This window comes from Acyrthosiphon pisum, chromosome X, assembly GCF_005508785.2.
Source record: "Acyrthosiphon pisum isolate AL4f chromosome X, pea_aphid_22Mar2018_4r6ur, whole genome shotgun sequence".
NCBI classification, from domain to species: Eukaryota; Metazoa; Arthropoda; class Insecta; order Hemiptera; family Aphididae; genus Acyrthosiphon; species Acyrthosiphon pisum.
Window position 1 is genome coordinate 28435834 of NC_042493.1, and position 18167 is coordinate 28454000.

The following is an 18167-nucleotide window of genomic DNA, read 5'->3' on the forward strand; positions in this document are numbered from 1 at the left end:
ACAAAATTAATCAAATTTAAAATTGAATAATTATTTCGTTGTTAAAAATCTATAAAATGTTCAACTTTTATATCTAAGGATTGAAAATTTAAAATAAGATTCCACGTAAGTAGTTAATTCTGTTACCAAAGAACCTAAAAAATACATTAGCACAGTTTATTTTTATACTCGTTTTAAGTTCAAATTTGGATGAAATTAATATAATAAAACCTAGAATAACTATTTTAGTTATTTTGTTGTGATTGTATAATATTATTCATGGGTACTTGAAACTTCTAAAGTATACTATTATATATCTATGATAGTACCACGGTTTTTTGTTGATGTATAACGCGTTATAAGTACCTAATAGATATTATGATATGATTAATTTGGAATTTATTATAGGTTCCTATTATAGGTCAATTTTTTTTTAATACCATAGATATAAGTATAATATATCTTATACCTAGGTTCAGACTCCGCTCAAAATCGTTTTTCTTATATAATGATATTCTATCATTGAATTCAAATTTAATACCATCCACTATACAATGACCCACTTGTAACCTACTATACAGCAGGGCGACATCCACTTGCCCATCTTTTTTATTTTTGTGTCTGTCATCACGGTTTTGGGCAGTACAACTGCTTCGATTTTCTTCAACAGTATTTTGTTCGATGGGAAAGTGAATCTAGTTGGTGGATTCAGGAGATCAAATTTTCAAATTTTCAATAGTTTTCAAAAGCGCCGGGAAAAACAACACACAAATTAAGGAAAAACGAGAATTTTTACGCAAAATCGGTTTTTGACAAAATCGATTTTGTTTTTTTGGTGTAACTTTAAAACAAATGAATGTATAGTAGAAACCGTTTATAATGACACTGGTTGTAGTGACATATTGGGTGTAATGACCTTAGATTAAAGGTCCCTGCAAAACTCCTATATTGTATGTACTAATTTGTATCGGTTAATTTAATGTGTTTTGTGTTCTTGTGTTAAATATTTTGAAATTGTAAAATGTGAAAATGAAAGCAATTCACAATAATTATTGAAGAAAAAGCAAATGTCATGTTTCGAAAAAAGGTGAAAAAAATTCCCATATCCCTAATGAATTGGGGGTAGGTCATTCTACGATTTCTAACACATGGAGAGCTTGAGACAAAATCGAACAAGAGTTTCAAAATGAAATAACAGATTTTTTAAAAATAATAATTTAATTAATTAATTTAAATAATATGTACATAATTAAATGTTTCTATCTTTACTTTTTTTTCTATATTATACATTACATAAATAAATAATAATACTAATATGTATTGAAGTTATAATTTAATTTTAGTCATTTTGGTTATAATGACAACCGGTTATTATAACCTATTTTCTTTGGTCACTTGAACGTCATTATAAACGGTTTCTACTATTATATGTTATACATATATATTATATATGTTATTTAATCAAAATATTATATATTTCTACAAATATCAATAAAATATTATTTGTTGAGTAAAAAAGCGCGAAAATTTAATGCAAGGCTCCTGATATTATATTGTTACAATATAAGTTGAAAAATATTAAAAATACATAGGCACATTTTTTTTTATAAGCATTTAAAGTTCGAATTTTGACAAAATTTATCAAATTTAAAATTTAATAATTATTTTGTAGTTAAAAATGTATAAAATGTTCAACTTATATGACTAAGGATTGAAAATTTAAAACAAGGTTAATATAAAACTTAATTCACAATAATATCATTAAATATACTTAGTAATATCATAGGCTGACTGACCGTTATCGCTCAAAATCGTTTTTCTTATACAATGATATTATATCATTGAATTCAAATTTAACACCATCCATTACATTGACCCACTTGTAACCTACTGTACAACATAGCGATACCTGCTTTTCCACCTTTTTAATATTATCAACTTCAATATATTTTATTTTCGTCTATCAATATTTTTTTATTAAACCATACAAATATTTTCTAAAATAAAAAATAAACTAACACAATTACAAAAATAAATAATTATTTTTATCGGGTAGGGGGGGATTTTTTTGATTATACTTCAAGGCCTTGCCGTATTTGATTACCTTTTGAAGAATTAGTTAAAGGGGAAACCTTTTAAGAGCAATCAATGGTAAAGGGAGTAGCTTCCCTGCCACTCATAACTTTATTTACTTATTCAACCTGAAGGGTGGATGACCAATTAAAATATATTACGCAGTAGGTATTTAAGTGTATTTGAGATCAATGACAGTGTTATTAAAATACGTACGATTAATAAAAGAATAAAGAAAACACAAATTTGTACTTTGGTTATGTTCAACATGATCAGATACAGTAGTAGAAGGGTGTCTAAATTGGCATGCCCCATTCAGTTAGTGAAAAGTTCATTATAGGTACTGGTAAAATGTAGTATATGATTGCATAGTGAACGGAGTAGTATTACTAGAGGGGCACGCAGAAACTCTAAAGTTAACGTGTTGAAGAAGAATCAATTTCCCACAGATGAAATCTTGAAGGAAGTTTAAGTCACGAGCAATACCATAACATCAGCCTACCAAGGATCGTAATTAGGTATATGCATATCATATCAATCTTGCCAAGTTGTATTAAATGCTTAGTCACATAGAAAATTTCTTCATGGTGACAGGGTTTAGTATATGAAATTTCCATGGTATCCATTAACTGAACTGAGTTTAAAAAAATAGGATAACTCTATAAACTTTTTAAAATATTTTCCGTCAACATAACTTAATGTGTTTGCGTTAGTATTCGATGTTATCGATAACTTGTCGTAAAGGCTGGAACTAGAGATGGGTAATTTCGAGAAATACCAAAAGCCTTCAGTTACTAGAAATTTTTGTGAACAGAAATGTATTTATTTTTTAATATCTTCAAAAGAATGAAATAGTTCCCAGTGGATCAAAATATCCACGGATCAGTATGATCCCTTAGTTATAGCTCGAAAATATACTTATTTATTTGTATAATTGTTATTTATTACAGGTTTTACTCCGGGTTTTACTGTACGTAACAATACGTATACCTATGGTACTAACTTCTGGAGATATATTATAAGCATGGAAGAACGAAAATATATAAGGAGTCATCGCCACAGTTGGTGGTCACCGAGTCTGGCATGGATAATATTGGTGATGTCAATATTATTATTTGTTAATTTGGTGTACGCTTCTATAACATGTGGCTCGGTTATTGAATCGCTCGGAGGTAAGAATACGAATGACTTTTAATATTTAAGTACTTGATTGTCCGTTAAATTTCTATGTAAATAATGATTAACTAATAATAATATTTCTAATATAATATAATAAATACAATATACTGCATATATTGAGTATTTTCGTGAATTCATTGAATATTAGAATTTATTTTTATTCTAAATGTTTTGTAATTTTTTTTTTTCGCACGCACAAGCGACACTTGTGTCACAACACACAACTGAGGCTAAATCACCAAATAGCAAAATTGGCCTTACCACTAAAGTATAAGTATATAACATCGATAGATGATTTTCCAACTATCGTATTTACTAGTGGTAGTTCAGTAGTTTTTAGTATACAAAGTCGCAATATTTTTTTATAAAGTTTGAAATTAGTGTTTTGATGAAATTCGTAATAATCGTAAAAATGAGCAAATTATTTTGTAGGTAAAAATTGTATAACATTTAAAAAAAAACCAAACAATTTATAATAGAATAAGAAAGCATTTTAATTATTAGGTACGTAAATTGCGGGTCACAGTAAATTGTGTTACTAAAAGTGTGGCCATCAAAAATAAATAATTAAAATTATATTACCTACCTATACTCGTATATTGTAAAAAAAGTAATATTTTTTGTTTAATATTTTTTATCATTATAGAAGCCCGATTTTACAGTTATGCAATATAGTTGATCTACATATTATTATGTAGAAATGTAGAGTACAATACGCTCTATACGCATGTACCCAAGTACAATCAATTTTAATCAATACATAGTCATTAGGTATTTACGTTCAATTATTAGTGTGTTGTATTTTTATATTATGATTTTCATGGTATATATTTATTATTTTATGATTTCTATACAAACAAAATTTGTAATTAGAAAATCTCTATTATTGTTAATTTAGTATGTTTTACTCGATTATTGATGAAACTAATATTCAGATATCTATAAAATGGTTCTAACGAAGGGAACAAATCGATATGTGTTGATAATTTATTTTAGTAACGGTTCCGAGAGGTGATATTGTTATTGAATACGGATCTGGCACCCCTTTGGAGATCACGTGCGTTTTAGATCCCGACAATAAAAAAGTGCAAAACCTTTTTCGGAATGACACCACCAATAGCGGTGAAGTTAAGACGCCGAGTCAGCGGATCTTGTTCTACAAGAACGCCGAACGAGTGTTCAAACAGTACGTGACGATTATCAACGCAACGGCCGCTCAATTGCGCATCTCCAATCCACCGGCTAGCTTAGACACCTATTATTGCGTGTTGTTACTTGACGGCCAACTGGGTTCAAACCAAAGTTATGATAACATAACTGGTATTCAATTATTATCCACACCGTCAAGTGGTTCGTCGACATTTCCCACCATTCCACTGACGAGCTTGGAAACTAGTGAACCACCTTCGCTGGTGTCACAAACCTCTGAGGTCAGGGTGTGTCTCAACAGAGTTGCCGTTGGATGTGAGTTACCTCTTTATTCAAATCCATTTTTCTTTGCTTGATGGTGTTTTCCTCTCTATGTAAAATAATGCTAATTGTTCTTTTTTTCATTCTAAAGATTATTAACATTATTTATATAAACATAACACTTCGCTATTTTCAATTACCTACCTAAATTTTTTTATTTTAAAAGCTTTTAAATATTTGTAATACACTTTTAAAAAGATGTGAGGTTATCCCTATTCATATCCTCATCATAGTCATCCTAATACTCAAATCACGTCAAAAGTATTACTGCTGGCCGCATAGGCGCAAATTGACTATATTTTTTGGAGGGCCTTAAGCCCCCCTCCCCAAAGGTCATATTAATATAAAAATTAGTACTAATAACTAGATTTTGAACTGGGGGGACTTGACTGACATTTGTGGTAATTTGCGTCAATGCTGCTGAGTAATTTGTTTTATCATTTTACTCATTGCCATTTTGTAGTAAATCACATGTGCTTGTTGTAAACATCATTACTGATTGTATATTTCATAATAATAATAAAACAAAATCATATTCTTAAGTACATTATACATTTACCTACCGCTACATAAATAAAAATCATCTTTACTAAAAATTATTATTATTTTTTGGTTTTTCATTTTAGACATTTTTTTTTAGATAAACCGACCAAAATTACAAATTTCTCTTGTATATCTAACAATTGGGTAAGTTTGACATGCAATTGGACCAAACCAGAGAACCCAATTAAAACAAGTTATAAGGTATTCTTCAGGATACCTGGTCGTGCTGGAGGCAGGTAATATATAATAATAGTTTATAGTTGGGGATAGTAATTATAAATACAAGTATCCTTTTTTTTTCAGAACTATCATAAATTGTCCTACAGATTCAGATTCCAGAGAAAATACTTGTTATTGGGATTTTTCCACCACGCCAATATATAGGCCACCTTACGAATATTACTACTTTACATTACTTGGCGATAACGTATTGGGAAATTCAACTACACCCATACGTTTTCATCATTACGCCAATGGTAAAATTACATGTTGCTTACATTTTATCACGATTAAAGATATACTGGTTGCGCAACGAGCTATGATAAGAACATAAAGTGTGGTACACTGGTACCCAAAGTGTCTTTGATAACTGCGATAAACTGTTGATAAGAATTAACGATTAACGCTCTTGTTATATTATCACCACGCATCAGTGTATTTTACTGCTACAAGTTCTAATAGACTAATAGAGCGCGCAGTAATACAATTCTTATCAGTCAAAAGTTGAAGACACTTCGGGGGTATCGTTATCACACCTTGTTGCGCAACCAGTATATCTTTAATCGTGCATTTTATTGAACTATGAATGATAAACGTGTTACCTATTTAGATTACGAGCATTTTACGTTAAAATAATAAACCTCTGAAATGTATATACCTACTATATATATAATACATTTTTTTTATCTTTTATTTAGTTATCCCCGCGAGCCCTATTAATATTACAGTGGTGGATAAAACGCAATCTAGTGCCATGCTAAGGTGGTCTGTAGACACAATGGCTGCCTTTCCACGAGGACTAATTCATAAGATCGAATATAAGTCTCAATGGGATTCTAATCCTGAACATTGGCATGTAAGTCCTCATGCATTTCATTTTCCAATAAAAATTAAATTTATATTATTGTACTTAACATTTATTTGTTGCAGTCTGTAAATGTAAGTGACGTTTGTAATTCGTCATCAACTTCCAATCAAACCAATTCTTATTCGAAATGTCGAGAACGTGACATTGAAAATTATTATTTTAATGTAACTGATTTAAAATACCCTTTCACGAATTACGATTTTCGCATATATGTACGTTCTTCAGTTGCTCGTGGAGAGGATAAATGGTCTCCTCCTGGTTGTATAACTTTGAAAACCAAGCCTTCAAGTAAGTTTATTTATATATTATTATCTATACAGTTATACACGTATGATAACAAAGTTGTTTAAACTTAAACATTTAAATACTAAGTATTATTTTGTAAATAATATAGCTTAATTAATATATAATAATAATATTTACCTATAGTACCTAGAAGACCTCCACGAACTGATGTTGGAAGCTTCGAGTGTGTTACGTCACCAGTCGACAAATCGAAAAGAGACGTGTTTATTTATTGGCAAAATATTGAAGACAATGAGAAATGTGGTGACTCATTTGATTATCTTGCTTACTATACTTGCACAACTACAGATAAAAAAACCATGTTAGTACTATTTTTCAATTTATTTCTTTCCTTAGGTATATATTTTAACTAATTAATTAATTAATTTCTGAATTGAAATTTTTTCCAAAATACCTATATAGTATTCACCGCAGTAATGAAACATATAAGACTTATGCCAAGTTTGAAGGACTTAATACCGACAATGGGTACAATTTTACTGTGTATTCATCAAATAAAGAAGGTTTGTCAACCGAGTATTCGACAATTTTTGTTCCCAATGAAGCAGAAAGTGAGGATATAGATGTAATTTAAAATTGTTTGAACGAGTTTTAATGTTGACTGTTATTAGAACTTGATAAACCGCTATCATTTACGAAAATGTCATTTGATGAAAGAGGTGTATTTAAACTGTCGTGGAAAAATGTCAGTAGTCAAAAATTATTAGCAGCTAATCAAGTCAATGATTATACTATATTTTGGTGTGAAAATGATAAGGACCGTCCATACGAGTGCAATGTATGTACAATTTTAATATTATGCTAATATAGTAGCACAACATGTAAATATTTTTTAATAATATATATAATAATTAAAATATACCTAATATATTATATATATTTAAAAGCGAGAATGGGCCACATCAGTGGCGTATCCAGGATTATGAAATGGGGGGTGTTAAAGTATAGATTAAGACCAAGTTTTTATGGTTTTTGTATATAAATAAATTTAGGCTTCGGGACTTGACTTGTTGTACTAAAAATTATCGAAATATGCAGCCAAAATTGTCAAAATATCCTTAAATATATGCAGCTAAATTTTTATATTATTTTTTAAAAATGCACAAAACATATTAGAATTTTGGTAATAAACAACTAAAAAATAAGTAGTTATATAGGTAAATATGATAAAAATAATTTATTCTTACTAATTTGAATATAGCCAATATAGGTACCGATATTAATTATTATGATAGACAGAGGAAGCTATTGCATGTTTTTCCTACATTTTTAGTGTTCCGTACGGTAAAACGGCACCCTATTACTAAGGCTCCGATGTCCGTCCGTCCCTCCGCCCGTCTGTCACCAGGCTGTATCTCATGAACCATGAAAGTTAGAAAGTTGAAATTTTCACAGACTATATATTTCTATTGCCGCTATAACAACAAATACTAAAAATCCTAGAATATATAATATAAGCAGTGTTGCCAACATGTTTATAGCTGATTATGGTACGGAACCCTTCGTGCGCGAGTCCGACTCGCACTTGGCTGGTTTTTTCCAACTATTGTGATATAAAACAACTTTATTTTTAAAAATACTGGGATAAAATACTAGGTTAATAAATAAGTAATAACGAATAATGTGATATGCGAACACCGTGATACAAACACGTATCTACTGATTTTCATTTCTTCGTACAATCTAGAATCTAGTTGTCAATTATAGTTTTAATACAGTTTTGTCAAAAAGAGACTTATAAAATCTTACATATGTACCATATCCGAAAATAGGGCCAGATGTAGCCAAGTTCCACCAATAACTTTAACAGCCCTCCCAAACATTTACTACATTTTTTTTAAGTTATTCAATTTTAGAATAGTATGGTTTTAGGCTTCGGTCTCCCCAAATCTTAAAATTAGCGCCTATTGTATCTACCTAACCAAACATAATATTTTTTAAGATATTTTTCAATGTTATTCAAATATGATTTTTCCGACAATTTTGTGTACATTTAAGTTTAAAAAATGCAAATATGCACAAATATGCTAAAAACTGCTTAAATGTGCATTTTTCCTAAAATATGACAAAATATCTATGAAAAATATACAAATTCAAACTTAGTATTTAATTTCGTCATTTCATAAGTTAATTTATAACTTATCTAAAATAATTTACGACCACTACAATAAAACATGCAAGCGGTCCCGAACTCTATGAACAATATATTTATTAGGGGGGAAAATGTCAATGATGGTGGGGGGGTTAGACGCCCAAACCCCCCTCCCCCCTGGCTACGCCACTGGGTGACATATTTGAATGCTTTTTGTTAATCCTAAAATAAAAATTTTCAAATAACAAAACGTAAATAATCAGAATAGGTACTACGACTATTAGCATTTATTGTACATTAACTCGAGTTAGTTAAGTTTAATCAGAATTGAGGACATTTAGGTAGTTATAAGTTGATAATAAACAAACAATATAGGTACCAATTTAGATCAATAGTTTTAAAGTTGATATGGAATAAAAAGTATTTCAATAGCAAGACAGCGTACTGCGTAGGTACTACCTATTAATTTTTTACTCTTACTCACGAGTAAAAATAGAATCAGATTAGTGTTGTTAGCCTAAATATTAAAGTGAATTGATCTATTATTTAACTTAACGTTACGAAATTTATCTGCAGTGTTTTTGCGTTGGCGTTTATATGATATTTCAATATTTTATGTTAAGTTTAAAATGGTCATATATCGCAGAAAAATTGAATTATCGTAAAAATCCAACTTACAAACACAGATAATCTCAACTTTAAGTTTTATAGTAGGTAAATGAACGCAAATCTGCTATGTTGTGCACTGGTCAAAGAGAGAAAACAAAGTTTACCGACAACATCTTAAATTAACTCAATTAAAAAGAAGTTAATTCATTTTTTTTTAAATAATAATAATAACTGTCATTCATTAAAATGTGTTTATTTTTTAATTTAATATCTGTGTACACTGTACAGCGTGATTCGGCAAAAAAATAAGCAAATAATTTGTTCAACTACAGTTTGATATTTGACACGATGTACCTATTACCATGATCTTAACTTAAACGAAGTATTATTACTATTATTACTTTAACTAGTTAAGTAAAACAGATAAAAAAAAATAGTTCCTATTAATGCTACTTTTATTAAAGTTATTTTTAAATGGCTTTTAACAGTCTGAAAATATACACCTACATTTCTAATATTGTAAAAAAACGTACACCTTCCACTCAGTCACCCCTTGAAAAAAAAATACAACATAGGTACTTGGTATATAGTTTAATATTAATATATAATATAATTTTCATCAATTGTGATTTTTGTGTATATATAGGGTTACATGAACTGGATTCATATACCAAGTTCAGAATCTTGCTACAATATTATTGTACCGGATCACATGCAAATTTATCAATTTGCAATAAGCGCTAACAGTCAAAGCTCATTAAAGGCGGGTCATTATCCACCCATTTCTATTAGTAGTGGGATGGTATGGGCCTCATGCACAGTACTACATAATAAAAGTATAAACATCGGCATAGATTATTTTATTCGCTGAGTTTTAATTTGTAGAATTCGATACTCTATTTATAAATTGTTTTTTTGTGATTAGTAGTTGGACAAATAAAAAAAGTCTGGGTACATATGATTAGCTCGACATCTATGGAATTGAGATGGAAACTTGACTGTTCTGATAGAATAGGCGCAGTTCTAGGATTTCGTATATTTTATTGTCCGGTAGTATCCACAAATAATTCAGCTTGTAAAGGTAAAACATTATTATAATTATTTAACGATCAAATATATTAATAATATAAAGAAAATAATATTACGACATTATAATATATTATAGTGTTATATAATAGTAATTGATATACATATTATAATAATTTATTATCATACATATCATATTATATTATGTTTTATTAGTTGGGAGCAACAAAATTAGTGTCCATTAAATTTACTCTGAAGTATTTAAATATAAATTAAATGTAAAATGTTCATTATTACACCCTTATATTTTCTACATCTGTGAGGGAAAATGTTTAATAATATTGTAGTAGCGAACATATTTTATTAATATTCAACTATAAACATGTATATTTAATATAAAATAAGAAGCGCACAGATTTACGTAACAAAACTAGTTTTGCCCATGGCCACCTATGCGCTTCTTATTTTAAACAAGGTATAGATATAACGTTATAATAGTATTTTTATATTAGCTGAATTATTGAATTTAACTGAATTTTTAACTTACAAACAATTAATTCTATAGTAAACATATATTATTATTATTTCATAAGTCGTGAGAATAGTTGTTTTTTCTTTGTGAATAAAAAAAAATAAAGATTTAATTTATTTAACAATAATTTAGAACCTATGTTAAATAAGACTGTTAGTGGTGATATGGCACAAGACAACAGAGGATTTGCAAGCATTACAGATCTCAAGTCATATACTACATACATGGTTACCATTGCATTAATAACAACACACGGTGAAGGGTTACATAGCGATCCTTTGCTCAACACCACTCTAGAAGGAGGTAAATTTGCGTATATAACATATTGGTTATAATTTAGTTTTTACTAAATAAGTATAATATTATTCATATTTATTAATTAATGTTATTTAACACTCAGCGCCTGATATTCAAAACCTAATAATAAATGTCACGGAATTGACGAATACGACTGTATCTCTTCAGTGGTCGCCTCCTAAATTCACTAATGGTGTTGTTCGTTACTACCATATTCATTATTATTTGGACGATATAATACAGCAGCAGGATTTAATTGATTCATTTGATGAACAGCAAATCATAAATGAACAACATCGTATTACGGTTCACGACACAAAGGTTAATCTTTTAATATATGTACATAGACATGACGTATATAATATTAATATATTCATTATTCGTACAATTTTAAGAAAAAATCCAATAATTAGGTATGTATTAATAATTTAATACAATTAATTGTATTTTTCAGTGTCGTTTGGATCACCTTGAAAGTTACAGAAGCTATACAATTACCATCACAGCATGCACAACAGTTTGTTCAGAGCGTTCACTTCCTATAAAAGTTCGAACAGCTGTAGGGCGTGAGTTAAAAACTTTAAAATCATTTAAATACGATTCAATGTTGTAACATGCATATTTATATATAGTGCCAGGAAGGGTTTCTCAACCAAATTTTTTTTACGAAAACAGTACTAAGATAGCTGTATCTTGGACGAAGCCCGCGAAACCGGCTGGTCCGGTTGATTATTATGAATTGATTGTAGCTCATCACAGTGGACCAACAAATTCGCAAACTACGAACAGTGGTTCATCTTCGCCCACCGCTGTGGCTTCCACACTAATACAGGAAAATCCGAACAATTTCTTGTACCACAGCAATTGTAAATATCAATGTACTAGATTTTAGGTTTTTAATAGGATTTTATTGGGTTTTTTTTTATTCACCTAGCTAACGTGTTCCGTGTTCCTGTTCCGGATTGTAATAATGAACAGGATAAGGGTCAACAAACTTTTTCATTTGCAGTACGAGCTGTGAATAACAATCCACTTGATCCTTATAGGCCATATTATGGTCAGTGGTCGGTTCCTGGGTCGGTCAGTTGTGTGCCACCAGGTAATTTTCTATTAAAAAAATTTTTTAATAAAGATATTTAGTGAATTATTTAAACTTTAATATGTTTTTTATGTAAAAATCAGTATTAGGGTAAATATAAAGTATTTGAAAGCTAAGATACAATATGTCTTATGTATTAATTTTTTTTTTTTTTTAAATTCCCTGAGGTTTTATATTATTTAAACAACCCAAAGGTCTTTATAAATATGCTTGACAATTATACATATTTTACAGATATATAATATATTTTCTAGATATAAATTATATATATATTACACGTTTATGGAGTCACTTCCAATGAAGTGCCTCCTGCCTTAATCTAAAATCTTAAACTAAGTCGTATGGTTTCAGACGTTTAAGACGTCTGATATCCTTGGAGTTATCTAATAGTTAGATGGCCAATGGATTGACATGCCATCCAGCCTCGTCTCGTGTTTGCGAGCAAACTTTTGGATTTCGTCTATTATTGTAGGCAGCATCATATCACGGTGAATTGCGTTGTTTCTTTATAACCGATAGGCTGCAATGATGGTCCGAAGGCCAATGTTTTGACAGCGTTGTATTACATCGATGTTAGACTTACTGGCACAACCCCACAATTGAATGCCATATATCCAGATCGGTTTTATAATTGCTACATACAGTAGATATAGTTTGTTTTCGATGGTTAACCCGGAGTGAGGTCCGATTAACCAATAAAGTTTTCTCATTTTTCTTTAATCTGAATTTTTTTCTGACAGACGTGGTGTTTCCAGTTTAGACGAGAGTCAAGGTGCATTCCAAGATATTTTGCTGATCTTTTTGTGTGATTGGTGATTGATTCAGTACTATTTGGATATTTTCGGTTTTGCGTAAAGTATAGTTAACGTGCACCGATTTATCGCCATTGATCTTAATTTTCCAACGTCTTGTCCAAGCAAAGATATTGTCAATTGACCTCTGTAAGTTATCAGTTGCAATGAGCTGACTATTACGTGTTGACAAAATTGCCGTATCATCGGCAAACATAACTAATGTTATGTTATCATCGTTTGATATTATAGAGTAGTATAGAGTAGTATACAGTAGGTGTATAGAGTAGGTACAGGATAGGTCCTAAAACACTACCTTGCGATACTCCAGATGATATATATCTTTCCATTCGGTTATCGTTTCTTCGTGTATAACTCGAAATCGACGGTCGGTCAAGTATGATTCAAGAAGTGCACAACAGGTATGTGGCAGTTGATCACGCAGTTTAATGAGGAATCCTTTGTGCCAGACTTTGTCAAAAGCCTGGGCTACGGCAAGGAATAACTCCACAGCAGTACTTTTTTTCTTCAAGAGCTTTACTTATCACATTAGTAACTCGATGTACTTGATCGATTGTTGAATGTTTGTTGCGAAATCCAAACTGATGTTCTGGTATAAAATTTTTTTCCTCTATAATCGGTTTTAGGCGTTTAAGCAGAAGTTTCTCTAAAAGTTTAGATACACTTGGAAGGAGTGATATCGGTCGGTATGATGCGACATTTTCAGGTGGTTTTCCTGGTTTGAGCAGCATGATAACTTGTGCCCGTTTCCATTGTTCTGGAATGTATTCCGTGCGCAAAATAGCGTTGTATATGTGTGTAAGATGAATGATAGCCTTCTTTGGAAGTTCTTTCAGTATTTTTCGACTAATATCATCATAGCCTGGTGATTTTTTTTGGGTTTAAGTTGTTGTCTATTTCTTCAGCAATTTCTAACGGCGAAAAATGTTTGATTTTTTCACGTGCTGCATTATGTGCTTGGCATTGAAAAATGTCGAGCTCAGAGTCAATAATGTTTGGCATAAATACATTTTCAAGATGCCGAGTGTATATTTCAGCTTTTTCTTGTTCACTGCGTGTCCAGGTGCCATCTTCCTTACGGAGGGGTGGTATCTGAACACGGGGTCTCTTCATGAGTCTTGTGGCTTTTCATAACGAATAATCAGTATTATCCGTCGCATTGAGACCACTCAAGTATGATTTGAACGTTTCATTTTTCATTTCTTTGATTTTATCATGAAGAATTTTGCTAACTCGGTTTCATTCCGTTTTATCCGTTGGGTTCCGTGTACTATGCCATGTTCGTCTCGCTCGACGTTTATGTTGGACTAGTTTTCTTATTTCTAGTGGGTAAGTTAACTCGTAATTACCATTGATAGCTACCTTGCTATTTCCGCCGCACTGACAATGTCGTCGGTTATTTTTTTTACTGCAATTTTAATATCTGCTATTGTTCTTAATTGAGTTGAAAGTATTATGTTTTCTCCGAGGGTATTTCTGAATCGGTCCCAATTTGTTGTTTTGTTTGTTATAGAATTTTTTTTTTGTTTCATTATCACATCAGAGCTTAGTGAGAGAAGCACAGGAATGTGATCTGACGTAAGTTCTAATAGTCCTTCAATTTCTGTATAATTGATGAAATTCCTTTCATTACATAGAAGTCAATAAGATCAGATCAGGTAATTTATTTGGGTCAGTCGGCCAATATGTTGGTTTTCTAATTCAAATGAATTGTGCTTTAATTGTATTTGCTGATTTGAACGATTCCCGCCCTTTGGTGGTAATACATTTCGATCCCCAAAAGGTGTGTTTGGCATTATAATGTCATCCAGCAATGAATCTGCTACTAAGTGTCTGGAAGAATTCTATAAACTTTTTGTCATCTACTTTATGTCTTGGTGGACATTAAAAAGCAGAGATAGTCAGATCGTTTTTGCCGTCATTAATAAGAACACTAGTTGCCTGTAAATGTTCTTGAGGATGTTTATCAAGTTCATAATGTTAAATTGTTTCTTTTATTATTATTGCAGTTTCTTCATGAGCGCGATTGCTTGGATGTTTTGTTGTATATATTCGATAGCCACGTAATTTTAGAGTAGTCCACGTTGTGAAATGGGTTTCTGAAATTAAAGCTATGTACATTTTTTCGTTATTCATAAGATGTTCAAGTTCTTGTTTTCGTTGTACAAGCTCGTTAGCGTTCCATATTATGATTCGAAGCGTTCTACTCATTTCTTTTTCTTTTGTGCCTTGGTTTTTGGCTGGCCGTTTTCAAGCCTGTCCAATCCCTCGTTTAATTTTGTTGTTGCTGCCATAACGTCAGATAGCGACGGTACATTTTTTTGTTGTTGTGTACAGGTTTGAGTCATTGGACCCTTTTGATTTTCGTTGGAAGAACTAGCCATTTGTGCAAAAGAAACTTCTTGAGTGAATGGTTTCGCAGGCTTTGTTGCATTCTTTGTAGGTACTGCTGTAGTTTTTTTAGGGTGAGTATTTTTGATGCATTTTTATAAGTTATGCGTTCTTTCCAATTTGCAGTATGTCCTTCACCACAATTTGCGCATTTCGCCTTTGATTTCTTAGACTTGGGGCAATTTAGTGAAGTATGTCCTTCACTACATTTTACACACTTAGGTGTTTTGAAACGGTAGTTTTGAGTGTGACCAAATATTTGACAATTTTCGCATTGTGGAACTTCTTTATTTTTCCTTGGAGGTACCACTTTTATTATATGATAGCACAAGTTTTTAATATCATAAATGTCTTTGTTGTTTGCTTGTGGCTCCAAATCCACGAAGAATAATGGAAGTCTTACAATAATTCGATCACTAAGCTTGTTTTTAGGATCAACTTTTTTTTTAATTTGAATGTTCGTAACATTATGTACAAAATGCCCTAGCTCGGATAATTTGCCTTTAATGTCACAGGGGTCAGTTTCAGGGTGTAATCCACGAATTACTGAAACTTTTTTTCTGTTTTAAGTTGGTATCTGTGATACTCAACTTTTTGCTCTTTTAATACTTTTATAGTTCGTCGAAACTGGTGTTCGTCGCCTGTTAGTATCTTAATTTCACCATTAGCCAAAGTTTTCATTTGTTGCTCGTGTCCTTCAACTTCTTCGAGTTTTAAATTAATCATTAATTGTTGTAAATCATTTACACCATATACTGTTATTGGAGGTGGCTTATGTATTTTTACAGAAGTTTTCGCTACTTCTTTCGTCACTTTAATTGGTTTTTTGGCAAGCTCAAACTTTCTTTGGAGCTCCCAGCGATCATTTCAGGAATCTGAATTTGTAATTTCTCATTGTTTAATTGCAATTCCGTTACCATATGTTTCAAGGTCGCATTGTCGTTTTATATTTGTGTCGACGACCATATTTGCATGCATTGTGTAATACGATAAGTTTGAGCGTGACCCACTTAAAATATATTTGTTTATAAAAAACTTACCATCCGTCCGACAGGCCGTGGTTTGCATTGTAAACATTAACAAAAAAAAAAAAATTGTAATAGCTTGGTCAAAATTATTTCGCGAACTGCGAAAGCGAAACATACGTGTTGCTTGTTCGATGTGCAAAACGCAACTATGTACCTTTTAATTTAAAAATAAAAAATAACATGTATGTTTTTCGAGTCATTGGAATTATAAATATTGTAATAATAAAAGGCTTATTTATTTCAAATACAATCATAGTAGATATTAAGATATCTGTATGGGTATAATAGACAATAAAATATAGACTTTTAACTATAATATTCAGGATGATGCAACCGACGCAACCTTTTAGAAGCAACGTAGGTAATATTTGTTTAGGACATTTTATTTCAAAAATTAAATAAATTATGTAAAATGTACAATTTTTTCATGGAAATACTGAAAACTCAAAACGTCCATCAACGTTTATGAAATAAATTACCTTTATTATCATGGTTTTTTCCTTTTAAGATGTATTTAAGTACTCATACTTAGAGTAACTGTAGGTAACTCATATTTTTCAACAATTATATTTACTAGCGGTAGTTAATTCGTTTTTGGCATATATACTACATAGTTGCAATATGTTTTTATAAACGTTTAAAATATTATTTTCATGAAATTCGTCAAAACTGCGAAAATGTGTTCATTATTTTATAGTTAAAAATGCATAACATTTTAGATTCCAAGCGGAGCAATATTATATATAATAGGTAGATGATTTTACGACAATGAGTGTGTTTTTTGTGTGTCTGTGAAGTACAGTAGTTCACGGTATTGTATATTTTGTATTTTAATTTTTTAAGGAGCTATAAAACTTGACAATATTTTTTTTCATTAAAATACAAATAAATAAATAAAAAAATATGTCCCGTATTTTTGACACTACAGTTCATGAAAGGTGGTAACCCTGCTGTCGGCACAGATAAATTTACAATATGAATAAATGTATGATTGTTCTGGCTTGACGGCACACATATATTAACAATATAAATAAATGTATGATTGTTCTGGCTTGACGACACAGATAATTAAAAAATGTATGACTAGTATATTAATTGTGGTTCACCACCTACCTATAGTAAGGTTATGGTGTTACGTGGTGCCAGGATCCGTATATACATAAATTAATACAGTAAAAATTACAGGTGTGATCCTGCACACACACAGTAACACCGCTAACCCACTCACCGAAGAAATTCCTATAAATAACACTGAGACTACTGCTAGTGATGGGAAAGCTGTGGCGTTGACACTACCATCACAAGCCTAGTTTAAGAGTACGTGATACCCGCATGTGTTGTCTCCGTCTTACAAGTGCATAACATCGCAAATTATACGCAAAGCAGAAGATGTGTAGCTCCGTTAGCTTAAAAATTGAAGTAAATTTACCTCTTATAAAATCTTAAGGTAAGAGTATTATCTAGACAACCTCATGGGCTTTTTATTATATTTTAATTTTAAAGCTAGCTATGAGTATTTTAAAATTGTAAATTGTTTGTGCATTTTAAAGTACTCATAACTCAATTAAAAATTAAAATATAATAAAAAAGCCCATGAGGTTGTCTAGATAATAATCTTACCTTTAGATTTTATAAGAGGTCAAT

General features: G+C 30.8%; 1 protein-coding gene across 1 annotated transcript in view; it reads left to right on the forward strand.

The window, feature by feature from the left end:
- LOC100294629 (domeless 1) overlaps nt 1-18167 on the forward strand; it is a 21898-nt gene that overhangs the window by 1940 nt on the left and 1791 nt on the right. Inside the window, exons 2-17 of the mRNA XM_029485225.1 lie at nt 3003-3224; nt 4228-4695; nt 5342-5480; nt 5548-5720; nt 6162-6319; nt 6394-6619; nt 6761-6938; nt 7040-7188; nt 7249-7415; nt 9985-10174; nt 10264-10419; nt 11029-11199; nt 11297-11514; nt 11648-11759; nt 11826-12059; nt 12128-12292. Coding sequence (XP_029341085.1) covers nt 3077-3224; nt 4228-4695; nt 5342-5480; nt 5548-5720; nt 6162-6319; nt 6394-6619; nt 6761-6938; nt 7040-7188; nt 7249-7415; nt 9985-10174; nt 10264-10419; nt 11029-11199; nt 11297-11514; nt 11648-11759; nt 11826-12059; nt 12128-12292 — 3052 coding nt within the window. The 5' untranslated portion in view covers nt 3003-3076. The remainder of the gene's footprint in view (nt 1-3002; nt 3225-4227; nt 4696-5341; nt 5481-5547; nt 5721-6161; nt 6320-6393; nt 6620-6760; nt 6939-7039; nt 7189-7248; nt 7416-9984; nt 10175-10263; nt 10420-11028; nt 11200-11296; nt 11515-11647; nt 11760-11825; nt 12060-12127; nt 12293-18167) is intronic.